At 51.1% G+C, this 18,203-nt stretch overlaps 7 protein-coding genes across 7 annotated transcripts; 5 read left to right on the forward strand and 2 right to left on the reverse strand.

Moving 5' to 3' along the window:
• The first annotated feature begins 2,926 nt into the window (after positions 1–2,926).
• K444DRAFT_213547 (uncharacterized protein) lies at positions 2,927–3,820 on the forward strand. Its single transcript, XM_024871102.1, has one exon. The coding sequence runs from the start codon at positions 3,160–3,162 to the stop codon at positions 3,709–3,711; it is 552 nt and encodes a 183-aa protein (XP_024742000.1). The 5' UTR covers positions 2,927–3,159; the 3' UTR covers positions 3,712–3,820.
• Positions 3,821–4,452: 632 nt separating this feature from the next.
• K444DRAFT_213672 (uncharacterized protein) lies at positions 4,453–5,215 on the forward strand. The gene has a single exon (XM_024871103.1). It carries the CDS (start codon positions 4,499–4,501, stop codon positions 4,940–4,942), a length of 444 nt encoding a protein of 147 aa, XP_024742001.1. The 5' UTR covers positions 4,453–4,498; the 3' UTR covers positions 4,943–5,215.
• Positions 5,216–6,686: 1,471 nt separating this feature from the next.
• On the forward strand, positions 6,687–8,828 carry K444DRAFT_519675 (uncharacterized protein; the record flags this gene model as incomplete). The annotated part of the gene is made up of 4 exons (XM_024873977.1): positions 6,687–7,234; positions 7,283–7,420; positions 7,472–8,154; positions 8,227–8,828. The coding sequence occupies 4 exons, from the start codon at positions 6,687–6,689 to the stop codon at positions 8,826–8,828; spliced, it is 1,971 nt and encodes a 656-aa protein (XP_024742002.1).
• A 514-nt stretch (positions 8,829–9,342) lies between these two features.
• On the reverse strand, positions 9,343–10,834 carry K444DRAFT_608775 (uncharacterized protein). Its single transcript, XM_024879447.1, has 4 exons — positions 10,685–10,834; positions 10,529–10,628; positions 9,757–10,471; positions 9,343–9,705 (listed from the first exon to the last, which is right to left on the reverse strand). The coding sequence occupies exons 1-4, from the start codon at positions 10,808–10,810 to the stop codon at positions 9,690–9,692; spliced, it is 957 nt and encodes a 318-aa protein (XP_024742003.1). The 5' UTR covers positions 10,811–10,834; the 3' UTR covers positions 9,343–9,689.
• A 199-nt stretch (positions 10,835–11,033) lies between these two features.
• On the forward strand, positions 11,034–14,618 carry K444DRAFT_519815 (timeless-domain-containing protein; the record flags this gene model as incomplete). The annotated part of the gene is made up of 3 exons (XM_024873990.1): positions 11,034–11,108; positions 11,158–13,546; positions 13,597–14,618. The coding sequence occupies 3 exons, from the start codon at positions 11,034–11,036 to the stop codon at positions 14,616–14,618; spliced, it is 3,486 nt and encodes a 1,161-aa protein (XP_024742004.1).
• Positions 14,619–14,806: 188 nt separating this feature from the next.
• K444DRAFT_213754 (uncharacterized protein) lies at positions 14,807–16,196 on the forward strand. Its single transcript, XM_024871105.1, has 5 exons — positions 14,807–15,190; positions 15,347–15,685; positions 15,739–16,056; positions 16,107–16,135; position 16,196. Exons 1-3 carry the CDS (start codon positions 14,994–14,996, stop codon positions 15,863–15,865), a joined length of 663 nt encoding a protein of 220 aa, XP_024742005.1. The 5' UTR covers positions 14,807–14,993; the 3' UTR covers positions 15,866–16,056; positions 16,107–16,135; position 16,196.
• A 220-nt stretch (positions 16,197–16,416) lies between these two features.
• Positions 16,417–17,635, reverse strand: K444DRAFT_520606 (uncharacterized protein; the record flags this gene model as incomplete). The annotated part of the gene is made up of 2 exons (XM_024874053.1): positions 16,417–17,046; positions 17,375–17,635. Coding segments are annotated over 2 exons (891 nt in total), but the record flags the coding sequence as incomplete, so codon positions are not given.
• Between the last annotated feature and the right edge of the window lie 568 nt (positions 17,636–18,203).

Genomic DNA, 18,203 nt, shown 5'->3' on the forward strand with positions numbered 1-18,203 from the left:
CTTCGAACGAGCCGTGCCATGAACATAGGCGAGGTCATTCTTGTTGGGTATTGCTGACGCTGGGCGAGATTCCCGAAGTAGATCTTCCTCGTTAAAATTAGAGAGGACCTGTGGCTGCCTGACGAGTTTGATATTGATGAAGCCGCCTGGAATAGAATTTATTGATCGAGTTGCTGCAACCGCGTTTCTTTCATCTATTATATGAACAAAAACGTATGAACTTAGAAACCGTGATAGATTGTTCATGTATTCAGGTACAAAAGGAGGGTCGAGATGCGAGACCATCGAAATGTTCGGATCTCGCCCGTACGTGACAAGAAGCACGACTACTCTCGAGAAAATCCAGGTGAGAATGCACTCAAGAAAACACCCTGAGTGGAAGTGGCGCTGGCCGGGAACAGGACGGCTCCATTGCGCGACCTTCTCAAAATATTAGTCCATCGAGCACCCGTGGACCTTTATAGCATCTCCGTCAGGTGTTGCAGAAAGTTCCTCAACAGGCGCTTACCAAGAGGCGATACGGGCTCCTCTAGATGGATGGAAGTAATTGAAGTTCTTTCACGGTCTAGACGCCTCAGGTGAGCGTCTATCAATGCTTGGCGGGGATGCTAGATAAAAACAGAACATTTGATGACATTGAGAAGAACCAGATGGACCGGGAAAATCAATGCTCGCCGTTGATAACATCCAGGGACCGAAGAAGGGAATACTATAATATGAAGGAGGCTGGGAGGAAGGTGTGGCAATCTCAAAAGCTGTTCGATTTTCCGGTACTGGAACCCTCAATCACCATGATTTCTCGCAGGCAATGTTTATATCCGGAAAAGTCTTGGTCCTATTGGCTTTTCAAAATAAACTTCAACATATCAACTCGAGAGTAGGGACACTCACTGCCTGCCATCACACCGGCTGTTAAGATCTAGGATGACGGCTCACCCAGGGACCTCCAAGACTTCTTCGAACCACATGGGATGTTTCTAGGTACTTCGCCCACTTTTCAACCACTGGTTCCCAACGCAACCCTCTCGATCCAGGCTTTGCTGATCGATTAGGGTCTTGCAATAACCTTCTCCCCAGAACTTAGGGTAAGGGCGCATTCAGACCAAAAGCGGATAACGTGGATATTTTCGACATTATTACGTTGATTGCAAGTTTCACGAAATATAAACAGCAGACAGTTATTGGTCATGTAGAATTTGAAAGGACATACTCAGGGATAAACTGCAAGTAAAATAGGTCTTGACTGCCTGGAAGGAGCAGGAAGCGAGGAAGCGTTGCCGTACCTTAGCCTTCTCAGGCCACGAGCAATCTATTTTATATTAAAGCCACCAAGTGCCGGCTGGCGAGAGATGTCATCGCCCACGCAGAGTCCGTCGGGACGCTGGCGGATTACCAGATTCCGCATGGCGTCACTTCGTCATTCCGGTGCACATGACAAAACAATCCTTCTCGATCGCTGACGGGGGGGGGGGGGGGGGGGGGGGGGGGGGGGGGGGGGGGGTGTCCGCGCGCATGATCAAAGGTGTGCCAGCTCTGGGGAAGACATCTTATCTCGTGGATGCGGAGCTATTGTTGATGCAGCAGCGGACATGGCAATTAATATTCTGCGAGTCAGCACGCTGGGCCTCTGGGGGTGGCTTGGACACTCAAGTCATCCCACAATGACGGCATTGAATGGCTGAACGTCAGATCAAACGGTTGCAGGGCTCTGGGTCAATGCAACGCTGTGGCTTGCTGTGGCGGCAGGTGGTGATCGACGTTGGCGGAAGGCCAGGGGAAGCAAACAGGGGCAGCGATATCTCTACCATTCATAAGACGCACCACAGGCAGGGGACGACAGGCACTGGCCCAGCCACCCCTCATTCTGGTCGGGTAATGTGGTCCGTCAAGCCAAATATGTGCTGCTTCCACTGGCCCGCTGTACGTACAATAATTGTGTCAGCATGGGGATCACCCATCTGGTATTTCCGCATAACTCTGCTCACAATGTGGCTCTTATTGCTGGGCACTGTTTGACGATCGACGGAACTCCACATGTGCTTGCGAAATTGTTCTCGGCGTGCATCAGTGAAAACGGGAACACGCTGCCAGGGTGAGACGAGCAGCAGCAGGCAGAAGCGCAATCCTTCTAGAAATCTTGGACGCCCTACCCGCGCCTCTGTGCCGGTTCCGAATCAGGGAGGGGGCGGCACTCACATATGAATATGTCTACAGTACAGTAATCACAGACAGGGAGGCGAACGTGTGTCCACAACCCCGCCGTAGCTGGGCATGCGGGAAAGGACGACGAGCGTCGTGTGTGGGGAAAATGCAAGCAGAAAGGCAAGCAGGAGGTCGTCCATCGTGCGGCTGCTCTTCGATTTCGAATTCTCGCACCACTGCTTGGGTCCGATGTGCCGCGAAATTGCCGCGAAATTGCCGCGAAAAGGGGGAGTCGAGAACGAGTGCGAGTGCGAGTCCCGGCCTCAGGATTCAGGCGAACTCCTCGCTCCTCGCCTCGCTCCTCGCTCCTCGCCTGTGTCCACGGACAGTTGGTAACCTTACGGAGCACTACCCATCTTTGCTTTTTGCCGGAAAAACCTGGTTCCACTTGACCCGGCACGGCAGAACTGTTCATGCCCGCCAGTTTCACGTTTGTCCGTACCTGTGTTCCTGCATTTCCACCTCTCCTCGAGGCACCCTCTGCTCGTAACTGAACGTATAGCTGCAGGAGCTTCCAGCCTCCCGGCCTCCCGGCCTCCCGACCTCCCAGGCTGCTCCCAATTCAAAAGATTATCATGGCTTGTTACTTCCTCGCCCGTCTCCAACATTACCAAGTGACGCTCCCGCACGCCGCCGTTCGGGAACGCAGCGATTGCCTTTGTATTAACCTCTCCTCCAAATGCAGTGCTTACCTGCAGTGGCACTGGATAGACCCTCTATCTTCATTTGGGGCAGTGCTACAGAAGCTGTCTCCAATTTGTCTCAGCCCTACGAATAGTGGCAAACAATATACGAGCGTTCGCGAGATGTTCGCCAAGATTCGAGGAGAGGGGGGCCCACTGCTGACCCATTTTTGCAAACTCTGCGACGTCGAGGATGAGATGAGCTCCAAACCTTATTCTCATTTTCAAGGCCGATCTGAGGGGATCCGCTTGTCCTTGCCCTTCGGCTAGATCCATGTCTCAGATCGCCTGGGAGGCGCATGTCTCGGGCGGCGTGTGGCCTGCAAATCCCATCGAACAGGCCTGGCACTCGAATCACGGCGTGTGCAAGAAGTGGGGTCGACCAGCCAGTGGACGGAGGGACATCAGTTTTTTGGACGTGATCTTGGAAATCCGCGAGACTCGTTGCAGGAAGCTGCGCAACTGTTTCCCGGCTATTCGAGCATCGCTCATCAAAGTTCTCCTCTCCACCTTCACTTCCCAGCTGAGCGTCGACCGTTGTACGTACGAGCACGCAGCCGCATGTATAGGGTCCCGGGCAGCCGGACCGCTCCTGGTCAGAGCAGAGGAACCGGAGGTAGGTGACTCAAAGGGCACTACTGCGAAGCATTGCATACTAGCTGCGGGAGAAGCGCAATGGAGGTGGAGATTTGGACGACGTCCGGACGCCGGAGGTGTAAAGATTTTAGGTCGTCGCAGAGAATGGTGGAACGACATGCCGAGGCCAGATGACGGGGCGGGAGGTGCACAGACGCCCGCAGACAAACGCTGTATCCTGGTGGTTTGAACTCACAAGCCAGATGGAGATCTAATCGGATGCCTTACCTTGCCATGTGTCGTTGGCGCGGTTAACTCGATCCTTTGGGAACCCTTTCGTCTCGTTTTGGGCCGGCTGTAGAGTGGACCTTCCTCGAAGCAGTACGGGCGAGCTGTTTCGGCCCAGGTCCCAAACAAGGCTAGAAGGTAGAGAGGGATAAATGGCCGAAGGTGCCGCAAACAGCAGCGATGTTGAACGTTGCAGAGTGCAGAGTGCAGAGTGCAGAGTGCAGAGTGCAGAGTGCAGAGTGCAGAGTGCAGAGTGCAGAGTGCAGAGTGCAGACGGCGGTGTCTGTTCGAACCTCGAGGGCAGCACCTGGTGACCTGGGCAATGCGAGGCGAGGACAGGAATGCCCCGGCTGTTCTGAAACGGCGCAGCCGCAGCCTCAGCATCTCGCGGGCGGGCCTCGAGGGTACCGCAGCGAGGTCCTGGAGCGAGGTACGGATTGCAGCGAGGGAGGCCGTGAGGGAGCATGTGCCAGACTGCCAGACAGCGGGACTGCCAATAGCCAGACTGCCAACAGCCAGACTGCCAGACTCAGACAGCCACACCAAGCTGATGGTCGGGTTCTCTCCCCACCTTCCGTGACCTTCCTTGCCTTGCCTGGCCTGACCCTACCGTCCCCTCCCCTCCCCTACCGCCGCCCCACTGCAACAGAAGGGGACCGGCGCCTTCTAGTCCTTCCGCGACCGTTGTTGCAACTTGCGAGCCTTCCCTTAGCGTGCCCGTCCGACCTCCACTTGATCCGACCCCCACAATGGCGCGCCATCGCCAAGAAGGGACGTCAAGAGATGCGATGTGCGAGGACCTCATTCCACTGCCATTATCACTGCCATTCCCATTGCCATTACCACTGCCGCTGCCACTGCCAGCGAGTTTGGCTGCACTGCACTGCGCCACCGAATTTCACCCAGGCCTCCCTCCTGGGCCTCCTCCTCCCCCTCCTCTCATTCCTCCCATTCCTCCCATTCCTCCCCGCCCCTCCTCCTCCCCCTCCTCCTCCTCCTCCCTCTCACGGGCAGAAAAGCTCGCAGCCGAGCTGCCTTGGACCGACCGAGTCTCTGCATCTGCATCCGCATCCCACGCTGGCCGTTTCCTGCGTTCTCTGCAGGAACCGTTCGCACCCTCGTCTTCACCCACTCCGTCGCCTGCCGCGGCGCCATTGGCGGCGAGAGGGATCGCCCACGAGGACATGATATGAGCAGGGTCGTCACGTTGTGAAGTCTTCACTTCAATACCCGCAATCCTATCTACCCATGCTGAATCTGACGCCCCTTGCTGGCTTCCCTCCGCCTGAGCAGTCAGTCCCATGGGCCTACAGGGGCGCCCTGTGTAGTCGTGACAACGGCGATGCGTTGACCCGCATAAAACTGGCTGCCCAGGCACTGGAGCCCAATGATTTGCGCGAGGGCGTCCCAGCCTCGATCTCTCCGCTCGTCCCCTGCCACTTCTCTGCGGACGACAGACGCTGCCCCCCTCCGGCTCCCTCTTTTCCCTCCTTCTGAGTCTCGGAGTCCTGGTCCCTCCATCTGGCTTAGTTGAAGATCGATGCACCTCGCGAACTACCCAGGCAAGTCCCAGTTGGCCCGTTTATTACTGCTTCGTCTGTATCGGATGTATGCACAGGTCCCTCACCTGGTTGCACACTCATCTTAACCACCGTCCTGCACCGTCCTTGATAGAGTGCGACCTGGCAGCCTTCTCGAGCTGCAATGTCATTCGCTACTGCCCCCAAGGAATTTCCCCATGACACTAGTCATTAAGCCGGAGTTCTCGTTCCGTGCTGCTATCATTCTCGACCTGTGGCTAAGCATCGAGAACTCTCTCATGTGTGGAACCCGTGCTGCCTGTCTTTCTTTCCTGTCTTCCTCATTAAATCTTCTTCGGCCTCCCTGGACGTGCTCTCGTCTGAAGTCTCACCAGCCCACCCCAGGCACATCCGTGCAGCCCCTGTCCCCATCTTAGTTCACCATCGATAATTCTCCGCGTGTGGAACGCCTGAGTTTGGTACGGTAGTAATCTGCCTCCGCGGTACTGTACGGCATGGGAAGGGCCTGGCAGGAAGTTGCGGACAACGAGGCGCTTCTCGGGTCTATTGCCCTTGTCGAGGAGATCATAGCCCAAGCATCATATGAAATCCCTTCAATCTTGCAATATATCACCCGTCGTCCGTCGATCGAACGTCCAGGTGGGCAAGCAGGATAACGGAGCCCTTCAACTTCAGGAAATTCTCTCACTTCCCAAACCGGACGCCCCACGTCATAAAACCAGCAGCAATTTACCCTTTATTTGCACGAAGCAGAACACTCCCCGTAACATTTTAAGACCGTCGCGATCCTGGGCCAGCATCGCTTCGTCTATATTTTGCAACCGCGTGGTCTGTGAACTCTCCGAATATATCGACTATTTTAAGCGCAACCACGCGTCCTGAAGCACGCCCAGAGCCGGACGGCCTGCTTGTCTGATCCACCACCGAGATTGCGGGAGGATCTGGCAGCCTTATCTAGTTGAGGATCAGGCTTGAGTTGCTCATTTTGGACGACCTTTAACGCCTCCAGACGCTCCCGGAAAGAGCTCTGCACCGCCTCCGAGATACAGACACCGACACATCAGCGAGTCAATCTGACCCCCAACGAAACCCGCCTTGGATAGGCCTTCTGTTCTATTCTTGTCAGTGATCAGCTATTGGGCTTTTAGTGGCCCTCACTTTCGTTCATTTCACAGCTTCCTACCGCAACTGCTTCGCCACCTCCCCCACCATCAACATCTCGATCCTCGACAAAGAAGCAACACCAGAATCCCAGTGACGGACCAACTTCCAGTCTTTCTTGCATCAGAAGCAGATCTACCTCTCAATGCTTGTCACGCGCGCTTGTGATCCCGGACGGAACACTTGGTCTTCTAGCAAGCTTGAGGCCATCTATCAAAACGCCGCGTCTCCACGCATGTCGAACTTTGAGCCATTGCCCGCGCAGCCAGACTGGCGAGAACAGTACTCAGGGTTCTCGCTTCCGGGTGACAATGAGTTGCTTCAACCACCATTCGAGCGGGCTACAAGCTCGAGTATAGCGGACAATGCCCGGAACCAACACCAAAGCGGTTCAAGGCCACAGTTGGAGCACCGACACAGCCTGGGTCCGCTGAGCCAGGAGAGTCAGCCTGCTGCGATCATAGAAAGACCTGACTCTGCCCCTGGGGATTTTAGCCATCAAGTGAACGACGCAACTCGCGACGACTCTCTCGTTTCAACAGAATCGACATCAATATCACTTGGATCACTTGGGTCGAACCCACTGAGCTCGGCATCAAGTGCGCCAGCACAACAAGGAACACTTGCGAACAATGAGGGAGGAGGTAGTGAAGGGGAAGTGAAGGATGAGGAGGATGAGCTTGACGACGATGATGAAATGCTGGACGCAGAACCAGAAGAAGGCGCGACCCCACAGACAGCCGCTGAGCGTCGAGCAGAGCGCAGAAAAATGAAACGTTTCCGGTGAGAAAGCCCACTCGTCTTACTTTGTAACCAGCTAATTTCCGTTAGCTTAACTCACCAACAAACCCGTTTCCTGATGAGTGAGTTCGCGAAGCAAGCTCATCCAGATGCAGCCCACCGAGAACGACTTTCTCGAGAAATCCCAGGTTTGAGCCCTCGACAAGTGCAAGTATGGTTTCAAAATCGGTAAGAAATGGCGCCTAAAGGTTTTCATATCCGAATACTGACAGATTGTAGCCGAGCGAAGATAAAGCGATTGACAGCCGATGATCGAGAGCGTATGATGAAGATGAGGGCAGTACCCGATGATTTCGACAATGTGCAAGCTTTGCATTCTCCTTACGGAGCTGTGCATGGCATTGGGACGCCGATGCAATCACCAGCCGATTTTGGCTCGAACTTCACAGACCATATAATGCGGCCCTTGATGGTAGACACGATGAGGCGCAATGACAACGACGACCACATGTCACCCACGGGGCTTAGCCCAGCCTTTGGCCATGTGGGATTCGCTCAAGGAGGTTCCATGGGAACACCTGATGCACTGTCTCCATCGTCATTGAACTCGGCGGACCGGTACTATCCAAGTCACCTCGCGAGCCCGTTGAGTGCGGGTCCTCGGAGCTCCAACCCCTTCGATCGCCAGAATAGCTACCAAACAGTGTCCCAGTCGAGACAGCATGTCAGGCCTTTGCAGCCACTGCAGCTTCGAGATACTTTGTCGAGGTCAAGATCAGACTCGATTCAGTCTCCATTAAGGTCGAGCATGTCCTGGAAAGGAGAAACATTGGATTATGGAAACTACCAAACAGGGCAGCCGAGCCCACAATTGACCGGTCGACAGCAATCCGTGTATCAGCCGGACCAAATGAGTACTAGCAACGTTAATGCGCATCAATATGATGCCAATGCGTATTCAAGTTCGTCCCAAGTTTCTCAAATTTTTTCACAACCCTTGCGAAGATCACCCGTGCTAACTCTTCTCGTCCCAGATGCGAATATGCAAAACTCACCAACTCACATGACGTACTCTCCGTCGCATGGCCCTGGTGCGTCTGCGTCGACTCTTCAACAGCAGTCGCCGTCCGCGATGTCTCGACTTCGAGCCACGTCTGGAACTTTCCCAGCAGGATTAGATCTTCGGACTCAGTACCGACCAATGCCCTCGCAGGGCAATTCTCCCCGTGGGCTGCCAGCGACACCGAGAAGCAGCTCATTTGCAAATGCTTTCACCGGTGGCTACGCGAGCGCGCCTCTCACGGCACCAGTGGACTTTCAACTCCCGCGGACGCCAATCGATGCTAGCAACCGGGATTTCAACATACCACAATTGAGCGCGCCAATGGCGCCACCACAAGATTTTTCTAACGCTTATAATTCGAATCTCAGTCCAGTTAGGGGACAGCAAGGTGATAGAGACTTCGGTAATCAGGGACAGAATAATGAGGATCCTGGAGGCCAGGGCCCGGGTCAGGTTGGGGATCAACAGCAAACTAGAAATAATGAGGAGTCTTACCTAAGACCGGGTCAGTACGAGACGGACCAAAAGCGGAGGAGTAGTTTCACCATGCCGGGTGCATTTGAAAGCCCATGACTGTCTGGCGGGCGGGGAGGTGGACATGTTTCCAACGACGAATACGATTTTGCTTCTTTCGCAGCCATCCCTTTCGGGCAATACCTACCTTCTTTCCAACGAACGACCAGCGCAATACCTATACCACCAAAACATCACCTCACCCTCTGGCGTCAATCGCTCCTCGGGATTTCCTTTCTCAACTTTCATCTCTTCGCCGCTATCGGAGCGTCGTCATTCATCAGATACCAGTTTTTTTTTTGTAATGGAGGCTGGGCTGGCTACAGCATAAGGGCCATGAACAAGGAAGGCATGAATGAAATGCCAATATCATCAGAATCAATATGAATATGGGAGGCCTTACGCTTCTTACTTCTCTACTGGAGCTTTTATGTTAACCCCGCGCCTTGACGCGCAACAGGTTGTTTATGTACGAATGAGGGAGAGCCAGAAGAGCATCTCCGATACTCTTTTTTGTGTATATTCTGTTCCGCTTGGACCAGCAACGAAAAGCAGCTAGGCCTGTAGATAGTTGAAAATATTGAATTGATGTCCTTAGAACATATATGTTTGAGTTACAGATGTCTCTATGAATACGCATAGGTCCTATGGGACTGTGGTGTTGTATCACAACATCAGACTACAACACATTGTTCCAGAAGTTTTGGGACATTGAGGGCGATGTGCAACAAACCTGACCTGTAGGATTCACACTCAGAACTTTTAAAGCACAACCTCAATGGACAAGGCTTCCGGATCATTGAAGGGTCATGCAACAAACTCTTCCAATACCCTCAAACTAGTCTACCAGGCAGGATTGGAAGATGACAAACGAAGAACTGGATATTCTTGCATTCGTCGGATATCTAATAGAATGCTTTTCTAATAGTCATAGAATCTGGTTATGAATTTAGCAATCTGATGTTGTCAACGAAAGAACAATACTCACCCTTTTCCACTTTTCTTTCCTAGCCAGCCAGCATCAACCATCTTCCGCAATAAGACACTTGGCCGGTACTTAGAATCGCCTGTCTCTTCATATAATACCTTCATAATCGCTAGGCAGGTATCGATGCCAATGAAATCTGCCAGCTGCAAAGGACCCATTGGTACATTCGTGCCATTCTTCATGATCGCATCGATGTCATCTCTGCTTCCAACGCCCGTCTCTAAACAGATAATTGCTTCATTGATATAAGGCATCAGGATTCGATTTGCGAGAAAGCCAGGGGAGTCGGCTGACTGCGATGGGATCTTGCCCATTGCCTTGCAGAAAGCGATGGCCGTATCCACCGTTTCTTGGCTCGTTTGCAACCCAGTGATGATCTCGACGCCTTTCTGGATAGGAACTGGGTTCATGAAATGTGTTGAAATGACCCGCGAGGATGTTGAGGTATCCGTCGGGTCCTTTGTTGTGGTGGCTGCAATACGTGTTATGGAGATTGAGGATGTGTTTGTTGCGAGGATGGCGTGGGGAGGACATATCTGGGCGAGCGACTCGAAGATGGAGAATTTTAGGGAGGGGATCTCGGGGACCGCTTCGATTACGAAGTCTACATCTGCGAGGGAATCCATCGATGTCGTTGGGGCGAGGAGGGATCGTATCTTGTCCGATTGCTCTTGTGTTATTCGCTCTTTTGAGACATCCTTTGCGAGGAGTTTGTCTGAATAGTGACCTGTTAGAGGTGATTGAAGGGAGACAGAGGGGAAGACCAGCTCACCTGCAAATTTGAGCCCCTTGTTAATTGAGGCCTGGTTTGTGTCTACCAGGGTCACAGGCACTCCTACCTTCTGCGCAGCCACCAGGGCTATTCCCAAGCCCTGTTATCGGATTAGAAAGTGGGTTTTAGAGCGAAGACGAATGTTTCTGAAAATACCATTTGTCCCGCGCCAATGACGCCGAGGCGTTTGATTTCTTGTGCCGCAGCAATTGGGGCTGAGCTGAAGCATCTCGTCTGCCTGGCAGACCGCAGCAGCTGCCGTCGGAGTATAGGAGTGATCATATTTGAAGTCGGCGGTCGAGAATTGTGGAAAATCGAAAATACATTTCCAGAACGAGGTTGGTTCCCCAGATTTAAGCTCACCTCGGCTCGGCTTAAGGATCGGGCGCCATCGGGAGCGCTAAACTTACAGGGATGCGCGTCCGTCAACCAAGACGCGTTAAGTACTTAATACCAGGAATGAAATATCTACAACCTCGGGATATTTTCAACAACACAACGCATCATGGAATTGGCAGATGGTAAGAGAGATGTAGTAGACCCGGAGGTTCGGGCTTATGTGTCGAGTCTTGTCACGGCGGTAAGTACCATTGATTGCTCTTTACTGGAGTTTTCTTGACGCGTCCTAGCTTGGAGGAAGTGGTGCCGACGAAGATGGTCGATATGTCCTTGGAGATGATGCTTTGGCATGTCTTCGGGATCTAAAGAAATGGCTTAAGCTTTACGACGAAAAGGCGAATCGACTGGATGTAGCACGATGTCTGGCCGAGTCGAATCTGGTGGGAGGAGACTTGTTACAGATTCTTGCAGCTTGGCCAGAGAATGCTACCGAAGACAGGTTAAAGTCAAAGATTGCCTTAGCTTGCTTGGAGCTTCTGGTACCCCTGACTTGGCCTCTCGAAAAGAACGCAGAACAAATGACAGTCAACCATCATCGACATATTCCTTACCTACAAATCGCCCAGCTCGGGTACAAACGATCAATCATCAACTATGATGGAGCCCGAATTCTACATACAGTAGTCAGATGTGCGTTGCCATCAATGGCCGAGGCAATGGGAGATAGGAGTACGAGAGATGAGGGGATTATCAAGCTTCTCCTCTATTTCCTGAGAAACATAGCTATGATTGCACCTCCCCCGAACGTGCAATACGAGGGAGACGAATCAGAAATCTCGAGATCTGCAACTATCGACGCCTTCGACTACCAAGATATCTTTCATCTTCTCCTGACCGTCTCATCCACCATGGGCGAGGATTTCAACACCCAAGATGTGGTGGTATTAGATATCCTCTTCTACCTGATCAAAGGAATTGATGTGGATAAACTCTTCGTGGACGAAGCAACGGCCGACAACAGCAAGATGGACGAGTTAGTGAGGTTGCGGAAGAAGGAGGCCGCAATATTGAGGAGTTCTCAAGTTAATGCACCCACTCGTCACAACAGATTTGGAACCATGGTGTGGCTCCAAAGAGAGGACGCGAAAATGACAACCATCTCTGGACAGGCTGCTTTAACAGACAGTACCAGAAGTCTTGCCAAAATGGACAGCACCAAGAAATTCAAACCGCCTCGGAGAGCCTTGAAAGGAGAGCACGGGCCAATGGATTTCGACACTCCCGTAATGCTCAACGTGCAGGCAAACAAGCATCTTCGAAGATTTGTGGAAGAGTTCCTAGATTCAGGCTTCAACCCACTGTTTAACCACCTACGCAAAGCTATCGATCGGGAAGCGGAGCGAATACTTGAATACCACCCGAGACAGTTCTTCTACTTGGTTTCCTGGTTTCTCGATGCGGAACGAGCAAGAAGAAAGTGCAAAAGGCCTTCAAAGAGCCAGAAAGATGCCGCCCCTGAGGATCTGGACAGCTTCTCTCTTGTTGCAAGCGTGCTGAACCAAGAGATGTTCGTCACTTTAAACAGATCAATGGATACAAGCTTCGAGAACAAGTCATGGCAGGATCTGAGTGCTGCTATGAAATGTTTCACCCAGATCCTTCTCACAGTTCAAGAGATGTCCGAATCACCGCTCGAGGAGGACCAAGAAATTGCTGAGAACATTCTCAACCGAATCTTTTACGAGGAGACCACTCATGACAGAGTAGCAAACATAACTCGAACTTACAAAGACCAAGGTTTCGGGTATCTGGATTCCTGCACAGAGCTAGCCCATAATTATCTTCGAATTCTGGAGCAATATTCCAAGCAGAACGTTGATCTTCAAGTAAGGTCTCGGAGGCGAGTGCGCCGGAAGAAGAAGGCTGCAAGGGCTGAAGGCCAAGATGAACCTGACGATGATATCGTCGATGAGTCAGATGGAGAAGACGAGGCCAGAGCGGAACGAACTTCTCACGAACGAAAATTTGATTTCAAGCGCTTTGCCGCCAGATTCCTAACACAAGGCTGTATCGATACTTTCGTCACATTCACCGCTTACTACAACGATCTCAAACCAGTACAACTGAAACGAGCACATCGTTACTTCTACCGTGTTGCATTCAAACAAGATATGAGTGTAATGCTCTTCCGAGTCGATATTATTGCGCTGCTGTACAAGATGGTGAAGGGGCCAGAAGGTTTGGATCCCCAATCAGGCACGCACAAGGAGTGGGACGAGCTCGTGAAGCAGATCCTCAAGAAATGTACAAGGAAGATCCAGGAGCGTCCTGAGCTGGTTGTTGAGATGCTTTTCTCGAAGATTAACAGCACTGCACATTATCTGGAGTATGGATATGAAAAACAGACGGTGACATCGAAGCCGCGAGCCGCGGCCGAGCTCGAGGTCAAACCAGGGAGAGAGTGGGAGGACCAAATAGGTGTCGTCGTAGGTGCCATGTTAGACAGGAACGAAGGAGAACATCTTCAATGGGTCAAATCGCAACTCTTCTCCGCCGAGAGCGAACGTAGGAGTTGGGAAGGGGCAAATGCGGCCTTGCCATCTGTGGAGAAAGACCCCTTTGCAGAAACCGACGAGACTCCAGCCGTCGAAGTTGAACAACCCAAGCCTCCCTCAATTTGTAGGTACCTGTGACAGATATTCTGCCCAACCTGAGCTGACTCTTTGCAGTAGTCAAGGCTGATAACAGCGCCCGGAAGATCGCCATGTTCAAGAACGGTCATCTCCGTCTTCTCATGACACTCATTGGCTTCCAACAGATCAGTGAAGAAGACGACCCCGAGGGCTCTTGGATCATTCCGTCATCTTTATCCGCTGACCAGCTGAAGCAATCTCTTGACTTGGTGAAGAAATTTGAGTTCAGTCCCCCGGTTTTCGATGATGGGCAAGAAGCAGGAGACTGCATCAGGAGAAAATCTGCCGGATCAACCTCGAGACGAAAAGCTGTATTCGACGATGAAGATGATGGAATTGACAACGACACTGAGGAGGAGCTCTTGTTTGAACCTGGTGGTCCTACTGCCATGAAGAAATCGGATGCTTTAGAAGCGCTTAAAAAGAACCGCAGGCGAAGGAGGAAAGAAGGGTCTGAGGACCCCGAAGCTAATCGCCTGACAGACGAACAGCTGAAGGCTCGGGCAGAGGCACGAAGACAAAAGGAACTCGAGAAGAACAGGAAAATCAAAAGTGAGCTGTATGTCCATGATAGTGATGAGGAGGAGGATGAAGAGCGAGACAGGCTCTTTTTCGAGCAGGAGGAAAAGCTTCGCGAGAAATCGAAAATTGCTATCATGAAGGAGCTTCTTGGGGTGGGTAAGGATAAAGCGAGTGGTCCTGTTGCTCGGAGCCGGAGCAAGAAGAGGCAATCGAGCGCTATTTCAATTGATAGTGATGAAGAGGCAGGTGGAAGTTCGTCAACAGCGAGAGACAACGTGCTAGAAGAGTCTGACGAGGGCGAGAGTGCCATAGATACGCCAATGTCGAGCCCCCACAACCGATCTTCTCAGACGAAAAGACGTAAGGTCTCGAGCGAAGAACCTGAGTCTGCTGGTCACTCCGAAGCCGACGAGCCTGTGAAGGATGGGCCGACAATGGCAGCTGAAGATAGTGATGATGAGGATTTCGCTGTCGTTAGACCGGCTCGTCAAAGGGTCAAGGCAGGGTTTATTGTTGATAGCAGTGATGAGGAATAATGAGGTTGTGGTGTCTTGCGTACTATTAAGCTGGGAATGGTGTCGGTAGGATAGCGACGAAACTTTTTCAGGACAAGCACCAGGTTCCATGACAAATATTCTTCTTCTGCAATCACATTTACTCAGTGTCTGGTGACTTGGTTTGGAAGGATGGGATTTCCACTTCTACTTCCTCAATAGGGGGTCAGAAAGCCACAGCCTCGTCTTTTCAGCCTTGCGCGACAGTAAAGGTTACGCCAAGCGAACCACCTCACCTGAAGTTTGAGATTCATTCACCATCCCCCAACAACAACATTCCAACTCAGCGGAACAATCTAGATTGGCGCCAAAATGGACAACTCCTAGCAGATTTGATAAACCTCTCTTCTCAGTGCAATGGCGGACGCTCAGATCAATCACCAAGATGCCTTGGATTACTGGCAAGCCATTGATGCCGATGTCAATGGAATGTTGGGGGGATTTCCCTACATCTCTAAAGTTGATCTTCAAGGATCGAAGAACTTTCTTGCCAAGCTGGGTATTGGAGGCAAGACCGAGAAGAAGGTGGAGAGAGCGGTGGATTGTGGCGCTGGGTGAGTGAGGTCCTTCCTTGCAGTTTTAATGTGAAATGATGTCCCTTCTCTCAAAGCGATGCGAGTTTGCGAACATGCCTGAGAAGGAGTTCGAAATAGCTCGTGTCTCATGGCTGTGTTTTGTTGATTAATCCTCAGGGCTAATTAATTTAACAGGATTGGAAGAATTACTGAAGGACTTCTGCTTGGTCTTGCTGAGAAAGTTGACATCGTCGAGCCAATTGCCAAATTTTCTGATAATCTAAAGGGAAAGTATGGGATTGGCGAGATCTTCAACGTTGGGCTGGAGGACTGGTCGCCTCAAGAGTCTGAAGAATCGAAGTATGACTTGATATGGAATCAGTGGTGTTTAGGTCACCTGACGGATGCCCAACTCACCACATATTTGGAGAAATGTCAGAAAGTCTTGAAGACCGGTGGCCTCATCATCGTGAAGGAGAATATGAGCACGAGCGGGGAAGATGTGTTTGACGAGCTTGACAGCAGTGTTACACGGTATGTTCTCTCCCGGTGTGACGGGTTGAAGGGCCGAATGCTCATCGGTTTAGGTGCGACCAGAAGCTCCGAGATATGTTTGAGAAATCTGGATTGAGGATCAAGAAGACCGAGATTCAGAAGGGACTACCAAAAGAGTTGTATCCGGTCAGAATTTATGCCCTCGTGCCCGAGAATTAAGCATGCTCGCATGGCTGGATATGTCAAGAGTTCACGTGGCACGATGTAGGCATCCGGCTGCAAGCTTAGGGAAATACCCTGGGAAAATGAAGTCTTGAGAGAGATAGCAAACATTGTGTCTTCCCGCCTGGCATGAAAGTATGTGAACCATGAGCGGAGCGGTGCAAGGACCATGTGAAGGGAGATAGGATGCAAGGTTGGTCTTGTTGTCTTGCAGCACTCTGACTAACATCTGCCAAAGCTAAAAGTGCTGCTTGCGATGCTGCTGCTGTATGTTGCTCTGTAACTCCCTTAATCTATGGGCCATTTCAGCTAACATTGTTGCTCTAGGCGTTGGCACTGCTTTGATAACAGAACCGGCCACAGAGGATGTAAAAAAACACCCAAGACGCAAGACATGGTACGGAGTCTCTCCTCAGTGACAGCGAGAAAGCAAGCAAAACTATTTAAGTCTTCGGAGGAACGAAGAAATGTCTATAACAATTGTGGTCTATCTCGTCGACGCCCAACGGAAGGAATGAAGGAAATCTTAGAGCGCATCATACAGCCCGTCAAAACTTGTCACTGTCTATCCAAATGTAATTGCTCTCCCAGCCCACGCTTCCTCCAACCGACTTCATTACACCTTTGCTCTCTCTATTCCCGACCTTCACATCTGAATGTGTCCATCCACTGTTCCCATCAAACCCCAAATCTTGAAATTCCCCTCTTTCCAAACGACTTAGAAGTTCCACAGCAACAAACGAGGCCAGCCCTTTCCCTCGATGATCAGGTAACACATACAGAGTTGCAAAGCTTCCATCAATTCCAATATATCCCCATGCCACCAACCTCCCCTCCTCATTTAACAACCCAACACTCGGAAGGAGCAGCAGTGTAGATGCTTGGCGCGGGATTGTGGAGGTGGCTATTACAATCTCCAGATGGTCTTCTGGAACTCTAGCGACGGTATACCCTCCCGGAAGCGCTCTTCTTTCGCTGGAGCTTGAGGAGACATTAGATGTGGATACGATCCATGAGTTCCACCTCGTAATTCGAGGCACGGCGTCTTTGGCCGAGCCGATGTTGAGGAGTGCGGATCCGATATGTTCATGGAGAGACCCATATTTGAGTATCGGAGAGAAAGGCCAACCAGGGGCTTGAGGTATTGGAGTGTTCTTGAAGAAGTAGATGGAGGCTTCCTGTTGAATTGGTACTAGCTTACTAGTCCTTCCAGTACCAGGTTCAACTACTAATATTAGCTTCGCCACTCTCATTTATAATGGTTTACTATGGAAGCCTATGGAATAGCTCACTATGGAAGCTCAGGGAACGCTCACTAATATATATGAGTCATCTGATTTATAATATACTAGAGGAAATCGCCACCCACTAGTGGGTATATAAGAACTGTACTTTAGATTCCTCCTCTCCTTTTTTACTCTTCACTCTCCTGTATCTAGTCATTTTACAGATTGTCAACCTCCAATATATCGATTTTCCATCAATAAATCGATCACTTTCCAATACTTCCAAGTGGGCACTAAGTGTCTCCTTCTGAGCCTTGGAGAGGGAAGGGGTGGTGATTAGAGGATTGAAGATCCAAATCTGGGATTCCCAGTGACGAGAGCGATCACCAAAGAGAATAGTATAAGTTTCCGAAGGGTTGGTTGAAGGTGGAAAGGTTGCGGCGAAAATGCAATGCCTGGAAGGAAGATTTTGCGGGCATCGAATCCGATTATAGAGAGGATTGCTGTGAGGTAGATGAGAGAAGAGCAAAGGAAGGAAGGTTGAATTGGCAGTCTCTTACGAATGCAAGAAGAATTAGACTCGGTTTTGAATCATGTTTTCGTCTTGTGCGCTGCTCTCTGAGCCTTTGAGGAAGCGAGGTTTTATCCTTTGGATAAATTTGTGTGGGCCCTTGATTGCTCTTGTGCATGTGGTAGGATAAAGTCTTAAGAATAACGTCCATCCCTGCGTGCCGGAAAAATTGATAGGTACTTTGACTTCAAGCATCTTGAAATCTGTTCACACCGTAGTATCTCCCATAATTTTTTACAATTTATATTACATGGCCACTCCTGGTTACCCTAAATGCCTACGGCTACAAAATCATGTTGGCATCGTCACCTTCAGGCCTGATTTACAAAGGGTGTCCTTTGGTAGTATAATAGATCCCCCCTACTATAGTCCTATCACCAGACTTCTGTTACCCCTAATACCTATAAAGGGGTTCATCCGAGCTCTTGAGCCCTTTATTGATATGTGGGAGATCGTTATCAGCCCTGTGGCTGCTGTGGCGTGCAGATTTATGCAAGATCGTCAGGCGGGGTCGGTACCTCGGCAGAGCGGGTGACGA

Source organism: Hyaloscypha bicolor (assembly GCF_002865645.1).
Source record: "Hyaloscypha bicolor E unplaced genomic scaffold K444scaffold_17, whole genome shotgun sequence".
Lineage (NCBI taxonomy): Eukaryota > Fungi > Ascomycota > Leotiomycetes > Helotiales > Hyaloscyphaceae > Hyaloscypha > Hyaloscypha bicolor.